The sequence below is a fragment of the Orcinus orca genome, chromosome 19 (assembly GCF_937001465.1).
Source record: "Orcinus orca chromosome 19, mOrcOrc1.1, whole genome shotgun sequence".
In the NCBI taxonomy this organism is placed as follows: domain Eukaryota; kingdom Metazoa; phylum Chordata; class Mammalia; order Artiodactyla; family Delphinidae; genus Orcinus; species Orcinus orca.
The window spans coordinates 36,356,203-36,369,437 of record NC_064577.1 but is presented as its reverse complement, the minus strand read 5'-3'; the positions used below and the strand labels follow the sequence as shown (position 1 = coordinate 36,369,437).

Sequence of the window (13,235 nt, the reverse complement as noted above, 5' to 3'; positions counted from 1 at the left end):
CTGGGGGACAGACGCACATCTCCAGTTGTTGCCAGCCGGGATGAATGCTGAGCAGGAAGGGGCTGCAGAGAGAGAATAGGGGAGCCCTGCTTCAGCTAGGTGGTCAGGGAAAGCCTTGCTGACGTTTATCCAAGGCCTGAAAGATGGAACGAGCCAGGCAGCAAGAAGAAAAGAGCATCCTGAAGTCCTTGGGAGGAGCTAAAGGAAGGCGGACTGGATGGGTAGGGCTTGAGGTGGGTGAAGAGCGGAACAGGGCTTTACCCAGGTCCTATCCAACCAGGCAAGGGGAAGAGCACACAGTATGTACTTTGCTAAGTGCCTTTCCACCCTGATCTCATCTAATACGGACAGTGGCTTTGGGAGGTGTTTTTCCTGTTTGGCAAATGAAGACCCCTAAGGATCTAGGAGGTCAAGTGGCTTCCCTAGAAGGTGCTTGGGTCTCCTGCCAGCCAGGCCAGGCTGAAGGGTGGTGAGCGCCTCTGAGCCCCCTCCCCTTTCCTGGGTTACAAAGACATGGGGGCCTTATGGCGGTCCACGTACAAGTCCGACACACTGGAAGAAGACCTGGAGCAGCTCTTCCAGGAGCTGCAGCCGCTCTACGTGAACCTGCACGCCTACGTGCGCCTGCGTGCGCCTGCGTGCGCCTGCGTGCGCCGGGCCCTGTATCGCTTCTACGGGCCCGAGCTCATCGATCCGAGGGAGCCCATCCCAGCCCACGTTCTGGGTAAAACCCCAGCTGGCGGCAGAGGCAGGGCGGGCGGAGTGGGCCTCCAAGCAGGCAGGCGAGCAGGCAGGCGCTCAGGCGGGGGAGAGCCGGTCTCCTGCCTCCTCTCAGCCCTCCCCCTCCCCTTCCAGGCAACATGTGGGCTCAGTCCTGGGTCAGCGTCTTAGACCTGGTCCTGCCCTTCCGGAGAAGCACCCCGAGGACATCACGAAGATCACGTGAGACCAGGTCAGCGCTCGGCCTCGGTCTGCCCCTGCCCACTCCGCAGCCCTGAGTGGGGCCCCACGCACTTCCTCTTCCTCACAGCAGTGGAAGTCTGAGAAAATGTTCCAAGAGGCTGAAAAATTCGTCACCTCCCTGGGGCTGCTTTCCACCCCTCCTGAGTTCTGGAAAAATGCCATGATGGAAAGGCCAACGGACGGGCGGGAGGTGGAGTGCCACGCATCCGCCTGGGACGTCTACGAGGGGAAGGACTTCAGGTGCTCAGCCTATGGTCAGCATCACCCCCTGCCTCTGCTCCTTCCGCTCTCCACCTGTCTGCCTGGCTCAGGAGGGCAGCGGGGGCGGGGGGTGGGCCAGGTGGGTGAGAGCAAAGGGCTTGGCCGCTGCTTGGATGTGAGGCCTGGAGTAACAGCATAAGGCCCTGCTGGTCTCTGGCTCGACCACCCCCGTCCCTTAACAGAGCCTAATGGAGAAATCTCTCCTCCCAGGGCATCCCCATGCTCCTTGACCCCTGCCCTTTAACCCTAGGATAAAGAAGTGCACTGAAGTGACCATAGAAGATCTGCTCTCCATCTTCCACCAGATGGGCTATATCCAGTACTTCTTGCAGTACAAGAACCTCTCTGTGATCTTCCACACAGGCGCCAACCCAGCCTTTGAAGAGGCCGTGGGGTCGGTGATCACCCTCTCGGCCTCCTCCCATAAGCACCTGCTCAACAGAGCCCTGCTCAGCCACCAGCACCAGGATGAAGGTGATGGGGACCAAGGGGATCATAGGAGGCCAGTCTGGGCCTGGGGCTGCAGCTGGGGCTCTCCAGGCAAAGCTGAGGGGAGGGGGAACTGGGAGCAGCCTCCTAACGGCCCCACTTTCCCCAGAAGAGGAGGTCAGTTTCCTGATGAACGTTGCCCTGGAGAAGATCGCCTTCATCCTCTTCGCCTACCTGGTGGACCTGTTTCACTGGAAGGTCTTTGACGGCACCATCGAGAAGGCCGTGTACAACCAGGAGTGGTGGAACCTCAGGTGGGGAGGACCGCTGATCGGGCCCACTGCCCAGGCCCAGTGCTGCTGTGGGCTTTCCCAGGGCTTTCAGGGCAGCCTCAAGGGTACCACCTGCTACTAAAGAGCGCTGCTGCCTCTCCTGTGAGGGCAGAGCTGGGAGTGAGATGCTGCTGACCTGGGGCCATGGGGAAGCCCTGGGGTGGCGTTGGCTGTTTGCTGTCACCGGACAAAAGCGTTCCTGCTGAAGTGGGTGGGGCCCGAGCGTGCAGTCATGGGGGATCATGTCGAGTGCAGCACCAGCTGAGCAGTCCCCTTAGCCTCTCTGGGGATCCTGGGAGCCCGGGAAGCTCGCACATTCGTTGCGCCTGGGCTCCTCCAAGAACAGGACACTGCCTGCCGGTCAGGCCTTCCTGCTCCCCCCCTCCCTTTCTGTGCCCACCAGTGGGACCAGCAGAAGGGGTGTTTGGGGGGCTATCCTTCCCTCCTGTGGAAAGAGTCCTCATGGGACAGGGGCAGGCCCAGTGCCCCCTTTCCTGCTACCTGGACACGCACACACACCTGCCTCTGACTTAGCATCCCCAGACCTGTCTGCGGGCAACAGAAGGAGCACCACCAGCAGTCGGGCAGCATCAGTCTTGAGTGAGGGGCACCTGTGTCCATCCCATCACTGACCCCTGGCTGTTTGCTTGGGTAATAACTGCCCATGACTATGGCTCCTCCATCTTCACTAGGCCTCAGACTGACCAGCTCAGGTCTGCTTGTGACAGACGACCCTGATGGGCCTGCTAGCTCTGCACCAGGCCCTTACGTTGGCCATTCACAGAAGAAGGTGTGACCACCCTGCGGTCACACCGCCATCCAGGGATGGCAGAGCTGGGCGCCCCTCCCTTTGTCCTCTCACCCTCACACCCCCGCCCTGAATACAGGGCCAGGCCTCACTGGAGGGACTGGCGGAGTCTTGACTTCATGCCCCCTCCGAGGGCACCCCCACCAGCCATCTGAAGTGCCTGCCCAGGACCTTTTCCTTCCTCTCCCGGCCATGCCCACCACCACCTGAGTGATGGAAACCTGGGGTTGAGGGAGAGGGACGGCAACTCCCTGGTCCTTGAACAAAAACCTGTCAATGAGAGAGGAACTTCCCTCAGAGGATAGTTCAAGGCTCCAGTGGGCCAACAGTGAAACGATGAGCTTGTTCACAGACTTTGTCTCATCCCAAAGATGGGTCATTTTATCCCCATTTCACAGACAACATTTTACAACAAGGCTCAGTGACAATAACTTTCCCATAGTCACACAGCTCAGAGGGGCAAAACCAGACCTGAACATGAACGTTATTAGGGTCTGCCCATGACTGTTCTGTGTCCTGCTACCAATTCCCTGATCCCTAAGCCTCGGTTTTCTTCATCTGTAGAATGGGAATAGGAGTAGTACTATACCACAGGGATGTCACTCTCTTTTCTTCTTGGTACTTCTTTTTTTTTATTTTTTATTGGAGTATAGTTGACTTAAATGTTGTGTTAGTTCCAGATGGACAGCACAGTGAATCAGTTATACATATACATATATCCACTGTTTTTTTTTTTTAAGATTCTTTTCCATATAGGCCATTACAGAGTATTGAGTAGAGTTCTCTGTGCTATACAGCAGGTTCTCAGAAGTTATCTATTTTATATATAGTAGTGTGTATATGTCAGTCCCAATCTCCCAATTTATCCCACCCCGTTATCCCCTGGTATCCTCTTGGCACTTTTTTTTTTTTTTTAAATATTTATTTATTTTTGGCTGTGTTGGGTCTTGATTTCTGTGAGAGGGCTTTCTCTAGTTGCGGCAAGTGGGGGCCACTCTTCATCGTGGTGCGCGGGCCTCTCACTATCGCAGCCTCTCTTATTGCGGAGCACAGGCTCCAGACGTGCAGGCTCAGTAGTTGTGGCTCACGGGCCTAGTTGCTCCGCGGCATGTGGGATCTTCCCAGACCAGGGCTTGAACCCGTGTCCCCTGCATTGGCAGGCAGACTCTCAACCACTGCGCCACCAGGGAAGCCCCGGCACTTTTTATCAGATGAAACGACCTTGTTGGTTGGTCTACAACCGTCCCCCATCATTAGGATGAAAGCAGTGACCTTGCCTAGCTTATTCCCTCCTGTGCCCCCAGAACCAGGACAATGTTGAGTGAGTCTGTGTGAAGAGCTTGGCACGGTTCCTGCAGAGAGGAAGTGCTCAGTGTTCACTATTGTTATTTGATTCTGATTCCCAATCCCGTGTGTTTTCTACTCATTTATTTAATCAGTAAAAATGCATTAAGTGTCCTCTGCATGCCAAGTCGCTTTGATAGCTGTGCAAATGTTTCAAAAGGAAAAGGCTCTGGGAACCCTACCGGATGGCACTATCAAGCCCCCAGTTTGCCCCCCGCCCCCAGGTTGAAGTCCCAGGGCCTGTGCCCCACTGTCCCTCGGACAGAGGATGACTTTGATCCGGGCGCCAAGTTCCACATCTCTGCCAGCTTGCCCTACATTCGGTAAAGGTCTGGGCCCTGCCAGCAGAACCGGCTCTTCGAGTTGGGAGTCGGGGGCATAGGACCCAGGCTGAGGATTTCCAGGAAGGCAGCAGATCCAAACGTCCCCCTGCACCCTCCCCACCTCCTCCCATCAGACGGCACAGCCTTCTGAGGGCCATGCCCTGAACCCACTGGGCTTTTACGTCAGCTCCCGCGTGGGGGGCAGAGCTGATGGGAAAGCGTGTCTCATGTCCCTGAGAGGAGGGAAGGAACGAGGGAGGCCAGCATAGGTTTGATTCAGAAGGCTAGGAAGGAGAGCCCTTGCAGTGCTCCAGGGCCAGCCTACCCCACTGTGACTGCGGACCCAGGCCCACCTCTGCCACCCCTCCCTAGCCAGCCTCGCCTTCTCTCCCCAGGTACTTCCTCAGCCTCGTGCTCCAGTTCCAGTTCCATGAAGCACTCTGCAAGGCCTCAGGCCACGTGGGGCCCCTGCACTGATGCGACTTCTATAACTCCTAGCTGGCTGGGAAGCTCCTGGAGTGAGTGCCTTCCTCCCTCCCCTGTCCTTGGCTCCCCTTCCCCACCTTGCAGGAAGCCTGCCCCAGGGCCCCTCTTCTCACCTGGCCACCCTAGGCCCCCTGAGCAGAGCTTGTGTTCTAGTGGAAGTTCTTCCTTCTGTCAGACTGCAGTCTCTCCTATGTTAATCAAAGCTCATTTCCTCTTGTGTAGCCCCTTGTGGTCAGAGAGACTGTTTAGCCCCTCCTGCTAACACACACACACACACACACACACACTCCCTCCCTCCCTCCCTCCCTCCCTCCCTCCCTCCCTCCCTCCCTCCCTCCCTCACTCACATAGCCAATAAACCAAACTGTCCCAGATCAGAACCCAGTGTTGGAGTCCTGCCTCTGCCTCCATCTTCCATCTGAATCCCCTTATTCTTTCCTGGCAAGTCGCTTGCCTAGCCTCTCAGCAGCATTTGATAAGGTGCACTCTGCTTTTTCCACCTTTTCTTGGAAGCATCTGAACCCAGTTCCCAGGCCGATCCAGGTGGCTTTCACACCAGCCTCTTGGCACACTCTGATCAGCTGTGGTTTACTTTGACCCCCTACCCGCAGTCTTTTTTCCTGCACTTGGTATCTAGCCCATCCTTTCCATCCCTGCCTCTGTGGCACTGCTTTCTGGTCCTGAAGCAAACCTGGAGTGGGGCGAGAGGCTGACCTGATGGTGGGAAGCATTTACTGCTACAGGCTGGGCTCTCTAACAAGCGCTCTTACAGTGTTTCACGTTAGCAGCTCATAACTTTGCAAAATGGATATTATTATCCACATTTCGTAAATGATGAAACCAAAGCTAAGAGAGGTAATGTGATCCCCTAGTGCACATCGCTCAACTAGGAAGTGGCAGAGTCATGCTTTGAGGCCCAAACTGACTCCAGAACACAATATCTTTCACCCTGTTGCTTCCATAAGTTAAACGATACTGGTCTGGTGAAGTTGACCTAGTCCACTGGTCCTAAGATCAGTGCTCCAACCACTGAGACATGAGGCCCACCCAGTGACATGGTCTTTTCCCCATTGAGTTTCAACCGATTTCAGTAGGTCCATTACCCTAACATGTCAAGGTCATGTTGAGGTTTTTTTTGGGTTTTTTTGTTTTTTTTTTTTGCGGTGGTGCGTGGGCCTCTCAATGTTGTGGCGTCTCCCGTTGTGGAGCACAGGCTGCGGACGCGCAGGCTCAGCGGCCATGGCTCACGGGCCCAGCCGCTCCGCGGCATGTGGGATCTTCCTGGACCAGGGCACGAACCTGCATCCCCTGCATCGGCAGGCGGACTCTCAACCACTGCGCCACCAGGGAAGCCCCAAAGCCTCTTTTTAGTATCCTAATAATTACCCACAATAATTTAGTATCCTTTGCAAATTTAATGAGCACATTTGTGATTCCACCATGCCATTCATCAGTAACCACAAGGCCAGATGGAGTTGCAGGACTGGTCCCTGCCTTTGCTTGCAGGAGGGCTACACCTTGCATGCCTTCTTGTCTGCCTAGTCTATTTGCTTTTCTATCTTTTCGTACTACAGCAGTTTATTCTAGTTGACTGCCCAGGTTTGAGCTTCTCTGAATGTGTGAAACATAAGAGGCCTCTCTGCTTCCTGCATTCATGTCTCTGGCTGCCTATCATTTATTCATTCAGCAAACATTTACTTGTGCACGTGCCAACCAGCCTGCCCTGCGTCCAGCAGGGGGCAATGGGCCACAGGATAAATCAATAACCGTAATCCAAGAAAGGAGATGGTGCAGTAAGAAAGGGCTTTGATGAACATGTAAAGAGAGTGAGGAGGTCATGCCAGGGGATCAAAGAGGGATCTCTGACCCCCAACGCAGGAGTAGAAAAAATAGCAGACATCCATCTTCTATACATCAACTCACTTTTGTTTTGTGGTGTTTTCTTGTTTTGGCCGCACCGCGTGGCATGTGGGATCTTAGTTCCCCGACCAGGAATCGAACCCGCACCCCCTGCAGTGGAAGCCTGGAGTCTTAACCATTGGACCGTCAGGGAATTCCCAACATCAACCCACTTTTGACTCTGAGCCTTCATCCCGCTTGGTCGCTGGGACTTTTGAGCTCAGTCATTCTCATCACTTCCCACCCCCACTCCACACAGGGCACACAAGGCTCCCAGGGTGTGACTTGACACCAAGCATGTAGAAGCCTTGCCGGTCGTCACTAGGCATATTGTGGAGGGATGGGGCAGGCACGTGCTTGCAGGGGAGAAGGGGAGGGGCAAGATCCTTGGCTGCTCTTTTGCCTAACACAGCTTAAAACTTGATTTTGCTATTTTTGACTCATCTTCCTAAATGTGATTGCCGTGGGACAGCCTCTGGGTTGGTTCTCCTGGGAAGAGAGGGTCAAAGTGGACTTGGTCCAAATTCCCAAAGTCCCCTGCCTCACCCAGCCAGCCATGAGGACCTGACCCTGTCCATGGGGCCCGTTGCTGCCACGTTGGAGTTGAGGGCTCCAGGCAGTGCCCAGTTGTCACCCTTGCAAGTCTCATGTGCTACCCACATCAAACCTCTTGTCCCGCCCAGCCTGAAAGACTATTTCTGAGTAGGCAGACTGTGAGTGGTTGAAACTTTTCCCCCACCAGGTCCTTCCTTTTTCCCAGGACCTGGCATCTGATAAAAATCTTCTAACTTAAAGTTAGTTTTGTTTGTTTCTTTCTTTCTATCTTGATGACTTTTCTCCTCCATTTCTCTAGGCTCATAACTACATTTCCCCCCAGTGGTTTCTTCCAAGGATCCACTGACCTTTAGTTTCCCCACCTCATTCTTTCCTAGCTGTTTATTAAGCGATGTGTATAAGTCTTTGCAAGCAACAAAGCCCTCTGTGCTGCCATTATGTGACTTAATCCTCACCACAGTGAAATGCAAGTATTAATGGAACCCGGCTTTACTGATGAAGAAGCTGAGGCTAAGAGAGGTTAAACTGACTGTCTGTGGTTGTGCGGCCCGTAGCTAGCACTGCTGGATCTGAACCTGGGTCCTGTTAGTCTAGATTCCACACTCTGACTTCTGGGCCTCTCAGCCCCACCTCTCTCCTGGTCGGATCAGGGGAAACAGGTTGAGAAGCATCAACATACGCCTCCTGCTACCTCTGCCTAAGGCTAGACCCCCTGCCACCAAGCACTAGGTGTGCCTTGAGACAGAGCTGACATTTCTGCAGCGCTGCAGGCAGTGCACAGGACACATCCCATGCTTATTATCTCTCTAATCATCCCAAACGCTCCCTGTGAGACCGGAAGAGACTGAAGAGTGACCTCTCTCTACTAACACTGAACACCTCATGGGAAACATGAGGTTTCCCTCTTGACTTTAGGCTTATTTGAGTCCCGGAGAACAATAATCATCACAGTAGTAGTAGTAATAATAATAATAATAATATTAGGCAAACATTTATTGCCTACCTAGTATGCTCCGAGAATTGTGTTTATTTGGCCAACACAGCAACCCTAGGAGATAGGTACTGTTATTTTCTCCATTTTATGGATATGGAAATTGTAGTTCAGAAAGGTTAAGTACTTGCCCAAGGTCCCACAGCTGAGCCACAGAGGACTCAAACACAGGTTGGTGTTATTTCAAAGCTTATGATTTTATCCACTGTGCTGAGCTCTGTTGGAAGAGTCTGGGTATCACAGCCCTAAAGGCGGGGTTGGGCATACGGAGGGGTCCCAGCAGCATCAGCTGACTCCCCCACACAGCCTCACAGCTGTACCCACTCTCCCAGGGATGTCCTAAAGCTGGGCTTGAGCAAGCCCTGGCCAGAGGCCCTGCAGAAGATAACCGGGGAGACCAAGGTGTGTACAAAGGCCCTCATGACCTACTTCAAGCCCCTGCTGAACTGGCTGGTCACCGAGAATGTGCGGCATGGGGACATCCTGGGCTAGCCAGACTTCAGCTGTTCCTTTGAAGGTTTGGTAATCTGACCCTAATCCCACCACTGTTCTAGCCCCAAGCCCTACCCTAGCCTGCCCTGGGCCAGCCCTTACTGCAACCCAGCCTTCACCCCTAGCCCATCTATGACCTGACTTTCTGCTGTGGAGCCCTGTCTGCACCTGATGCAGCCTCGGCCGGGACCACAGCCCACGCCCCAGCCACTAGCTCGCTCGGATGCTTCCTTGCCCACTCTCCAGCTAGACTGCCGGGCTGGCTTCTGAGCACGGGGTGGGCACCTTGCCTCCCGACCCTTGCACGGAGCCACTGCTGGGTGCCATGTGGTACACAGCCCTATCTGTACCATCCCTTCCTTCTCTTCCTTTTGCTCTCTTTCTCACTCTCCTTCCCAGGCAAGGCCCTCAACTTTGGCTTGGAAGGTGGGTGCCAGAGGCTGAGGGAGAAGGCCCGTGGCAGTCAGATCCTCTCTGATCACCATGAGGTACCCTCCCCAGTTCCACCTGCTTGGCAAGATTCCTATGTCTTTCACAGAGAAAGAAACAGACAGGGAGGCATTCCTGGGTCTGGAGCTGGACCCTGCCCAGGCCAAATCTAGGCAGTGGGTGTTGCTGGCCCTGAGCTTTGTCATGTTACTGGTGGTCCTGTTGCTGGCCTACAGGCTGTACATCCTGGAAAAAAAGCTCACTGGCCCAAGACACCAGTGCGCGGGACACCAGTACTCAGGACACCAGAGCACAGGACACTCAAGTCACCACCCAAAGCCTGCTTTCTAGGCACAGCCATGGAGCCCCACCAAGTTGTCAAAGAACAGTGGCTGCTGCTGGGCCTCTGCCTCATCCTGATGCTGCGCTCAACCGGCCTGACTGTTCGGATTTTCACACAGCACAGCAGGAAGCCCCCGTGGATGAGAGCTGAATGGTGGAGCTGGGACTAGACACCAGTGTGACTGGTGAGGCTGGGGGGCAGGAGGAGGGTGGCCAAGCCAGAGAGGACGTTGGGGAGGTTGAGGAGGGGGCCGCTTGCACACATAGTGCCCTGCTGTAATGGGTGCAGCTGTGGCAGATCTGGGTCCATGCGGAGTTGTAACTGTGTGTGTGTGAACTCGTGTATGTGAGGCCATGTGACTGTGTGATTCCATGTACGCCCTGGGTTCCAGGCCAGCCTCCTTCCCTGGGGGCGCAGGAACCATGGTTTTAGTGACTCAGGGGCTTTGTTCCTCCAAGCCATCCCCCAGCCCCAATTCATGCCCAGAACTTGTTCTTCATAGTCATGCTTTCTTTAGGAGCCCAACTGTGGGGCTGGACAGGGACTGCAGTACCCGAGGAGAATCTGCTCTGGTTAGAAACTGGACACTGCTTCAGTCCCCTTATAAAATGTATTCAAGTAGAGCCAGACACTCCTGTACAAATCATCAGCGCCCAGTTCATGAGCACGAGGCTCTGTATACTGGCCGGCACCTCTTTCTGCTGATCCTCTGGCCTGCCCTGTGTTGGGCTGCATAATCCAGCCCCCAAAAGCTGCTTGTTAGCTGTCTGAGATGCAAGTAGCCTTACAAACTGCCCCATGGCCCTCCCTGCCCCAGTCCAGGCCCTCCCAAATGGAGAGAGTGGGTAGCTGGGCACCAAGAGAAGCTTGATTAATGATTGACTTCTTTAATATTTAAACAAAGCTCATCTCCAGCCACTGCGCTCCATAGATGGCCTGGTTCAACACACACACCTGCTGCCTGGGCTGTTGCCCTGGGGATTAAGCACAGGGCAAACAGCACCTTTCCAGGCTCAGTGGGGGAGGGGAAGATGGGGAGGGAGAGCTTTAGGAGGACATTGGGGAATGAGTACTCCAGGGGCAAACCTAGGAGGAGAGAGGGAAGGCCTCTGCTCCTGCCTCTTCTCACCCTTTCTTTCTTGTGTTGTCTGTCTAACCCAAGGATGCCACACCCAATATATGGGAACTTATTGAGTTTGGACTGAGGCCCCAGGGGCTGCTGGGGAGGCTGAGAATCAATGCCTGTCAGAGATTAGGGAAACCTTGAGGAGAAGTAGCATCACAGCCAGTAACCACAGAGGGGAGGCACAGGAGCTCCAGTTGAGCTAGTGGGAAGGTGGCCAAAAGATGGAACTGGCTCTCTCTAGATTAAGGATCTGAGCCCAGAATTCAGGGGTTCAGGGTACAGAAGGACTGTACCCATAGGCTGAGACCTCCATGGATCCTACCTCTGCCCAGGTTTCAAGAGGTCTTCTTGAGTTCTGGCTGAGCCCAAGCACTTCCTGTTCTGACCGCAGGCTCCACAGGCTCCTCGTTTGATGTCTCTGTCACTGCTCTTGCTTTGCTGTGCTGCAGTGTCCTTATTTGTCCCCATTACTAGCTGTCAGCTCTGTAAGGGCAGGACACTGTGTAACACCTGTAACCGGCACAGGCCATGGCACATAGTGGGGACTTGGAAAATGTTTGAGTAAGTGAATGAATGAGTGTCCCACTGCCCAAATCCCTCCTCAGAGCTCAGCACCCCACACACTGAGCCCATGAGAAACAGCCCCACCTTTCCTCCACAGACAGCTTATCCCCCTACACACAGGGTCAGCCAGGACAACTCTGCCCCCAGCAGGAGGCCACACTTGCAACCCTCCCATCCCCCAGCCACAGTGGCCAACGAGGCCCCCAGCAGGCATTGTGGCTCTGCGTGGCAAAGGCACATCCGACCCAGGACTCTGAGCCTCTCACCTGGACTCCAGCAAAAATCTCACTGAGCCTCCTTGTCCATCTTCCCTCCCCCACCCGCCATTGTAAAATTTCTTTCACTGGACTATTTCCTTCATGCGTAACTGCTAAACAACTTAGTTGTCCATCAGTTAAATCTAGATGTTCAAAATGGCATCTGAGGGTCTTTATCATTCCCTTCTTCTCCCACCTGACCTCTCCCACCCCCCCAGCTCAGACCCCTGCACTGATCCCACCATCAGCCTTTGCCTGAAGTGCATGCCCCATTTGAATGCTTGCCCTCCAAGGCCTGGCTTGAAACTGGCCATTGGACCCTCTGCAAAGCTCCAAGCCCACCAAGATGCTCAGTAAACTGTGGTCCCCTTCTCTCCCTCCTCTCCAAGAAGCCTCTTTCAATAAACCTCACCCCATCCCCATGTGCTTATTCTATTGTATTCATTTTCAACCTGTACTCAGACACTTTAATCAGTGGTCACTTGCTAATAGGTGGTTTTAAATCTGTTCTCTTCCCAAGCAGTGCCTGTATGCTAAGAGCTCAAGAAAGCACCTCATTGCATATTTCTTGTACATCACTCTGCCAGGACCAGGTCCTGGATGGGCTTGCCACTAGGAGTTCTACGTGGGCACTGGGGTTCAGCTGGAGCGCACCTGGTAAGGATGGGCAAGAGGTCTAACCGTACCATTGCTGGAGTCCAGCCCAACGGATCAGGAAAGAGACCTTCAGCAGAAAACCACTTGAGGCCTCTAACACCCCCTTCTGCGCCACCACCCCCCGACCCCCCATGGCCTGAGAGAGACCGCCTGGCAACGTCTGGACTGCCCTCTGGTACCGGGAGCGGGTCTGAGAGGGGCCGAGACCACAGGTCATTGGGACAGAGCAGAAGCTCCTCCAAGAAGTCCTGGAGCGGGACTCCCGCCCAGCTCCGCCCCCTAGGAGTCAGGGCCCCGCCCCTGCCCCGTTGAGTCCCGGAGAAGTTGCCCCCGCCCAGCCGCCGCCGCGCGGCTTCTTTCAGCACCGCGTCGCGGACAGCTCCCGGGCGGCCGCGGAGGGGAGGAGGCGCGGCGCGCGGCCGGCCGGGGAGGGCCGGGGAGGGCCGGGGAGAGCAGCAGAGGGTAGACGCAGGCGGGCGGGCGGGGCACGAAGCCCCGCGGCCCTCCCCGGGGGCGGCGCCCGCCCGGAGCCGGACGCTGCGGAGCCAGAGGGCAGACGGAGACGCAGGGAGCCGGGGCGCTGGTGGCTCCAGGCAGAGGCCGCAGCCGAAAGATGCCGGTCCGCAGGGGCCACGTCGCGCCCCAAAACACTTACCTGGACACCATCATCCGCAAGTTCGAGGGCCAGAGTGAGTGTGTGCGTCGGGTGGGGGCACGATCTGGAGCCCTGGTTCGGTGGCCGGAGTGGCCGGAACCCTTTACTAACTTCAGATAGAGCAGGGTGGGGGGGGTACCTGAGGCTGAACGCAAAACCCTTCTCTTTAGTGTCCCCGAAACACCTTCTCCCCCAGGGAGCCCCCGCTTACCTCCAATGCTGCCCTCTCTTCTACAGCACGGTGGGCAGAGCGCAGTGCTCCCCTCCACCCCTGAGCTGTTTTTTCCCCTTCCAAGCCCTGACCTCCCCTTCTATCACTGT

General features: G+C 55.3%; 1 protein-coding gene across 1 annotated transcript; it reads left to right on the top strand.

The window, feature by feature from the left end:
* The first annotated feature begins 217 nt into the window (after positions 1–217).
* LOC101274195 (angiotensin-converting enzyme-like protein Ace3) lies at positions 218–8,902 on the top strand. Its single transcript, XM_049702516.1, is given in 9 exon segments — positions 218–221; positions 485–724; positions 856–903; positions 906–952; positions 1,031–1,203; positions 1,475–1,698; positions 1,823–1,967; positions 4,856–4,978; positions 8,724–8,902. Coding segments are annotated over 8 exon segments (963 nt in total). The 3' UTR covers positions 4,938–4,978; positions 8,724–8,902.
* Positions 8,903–13,235: the final 4,333 nt, after the last annotated feature.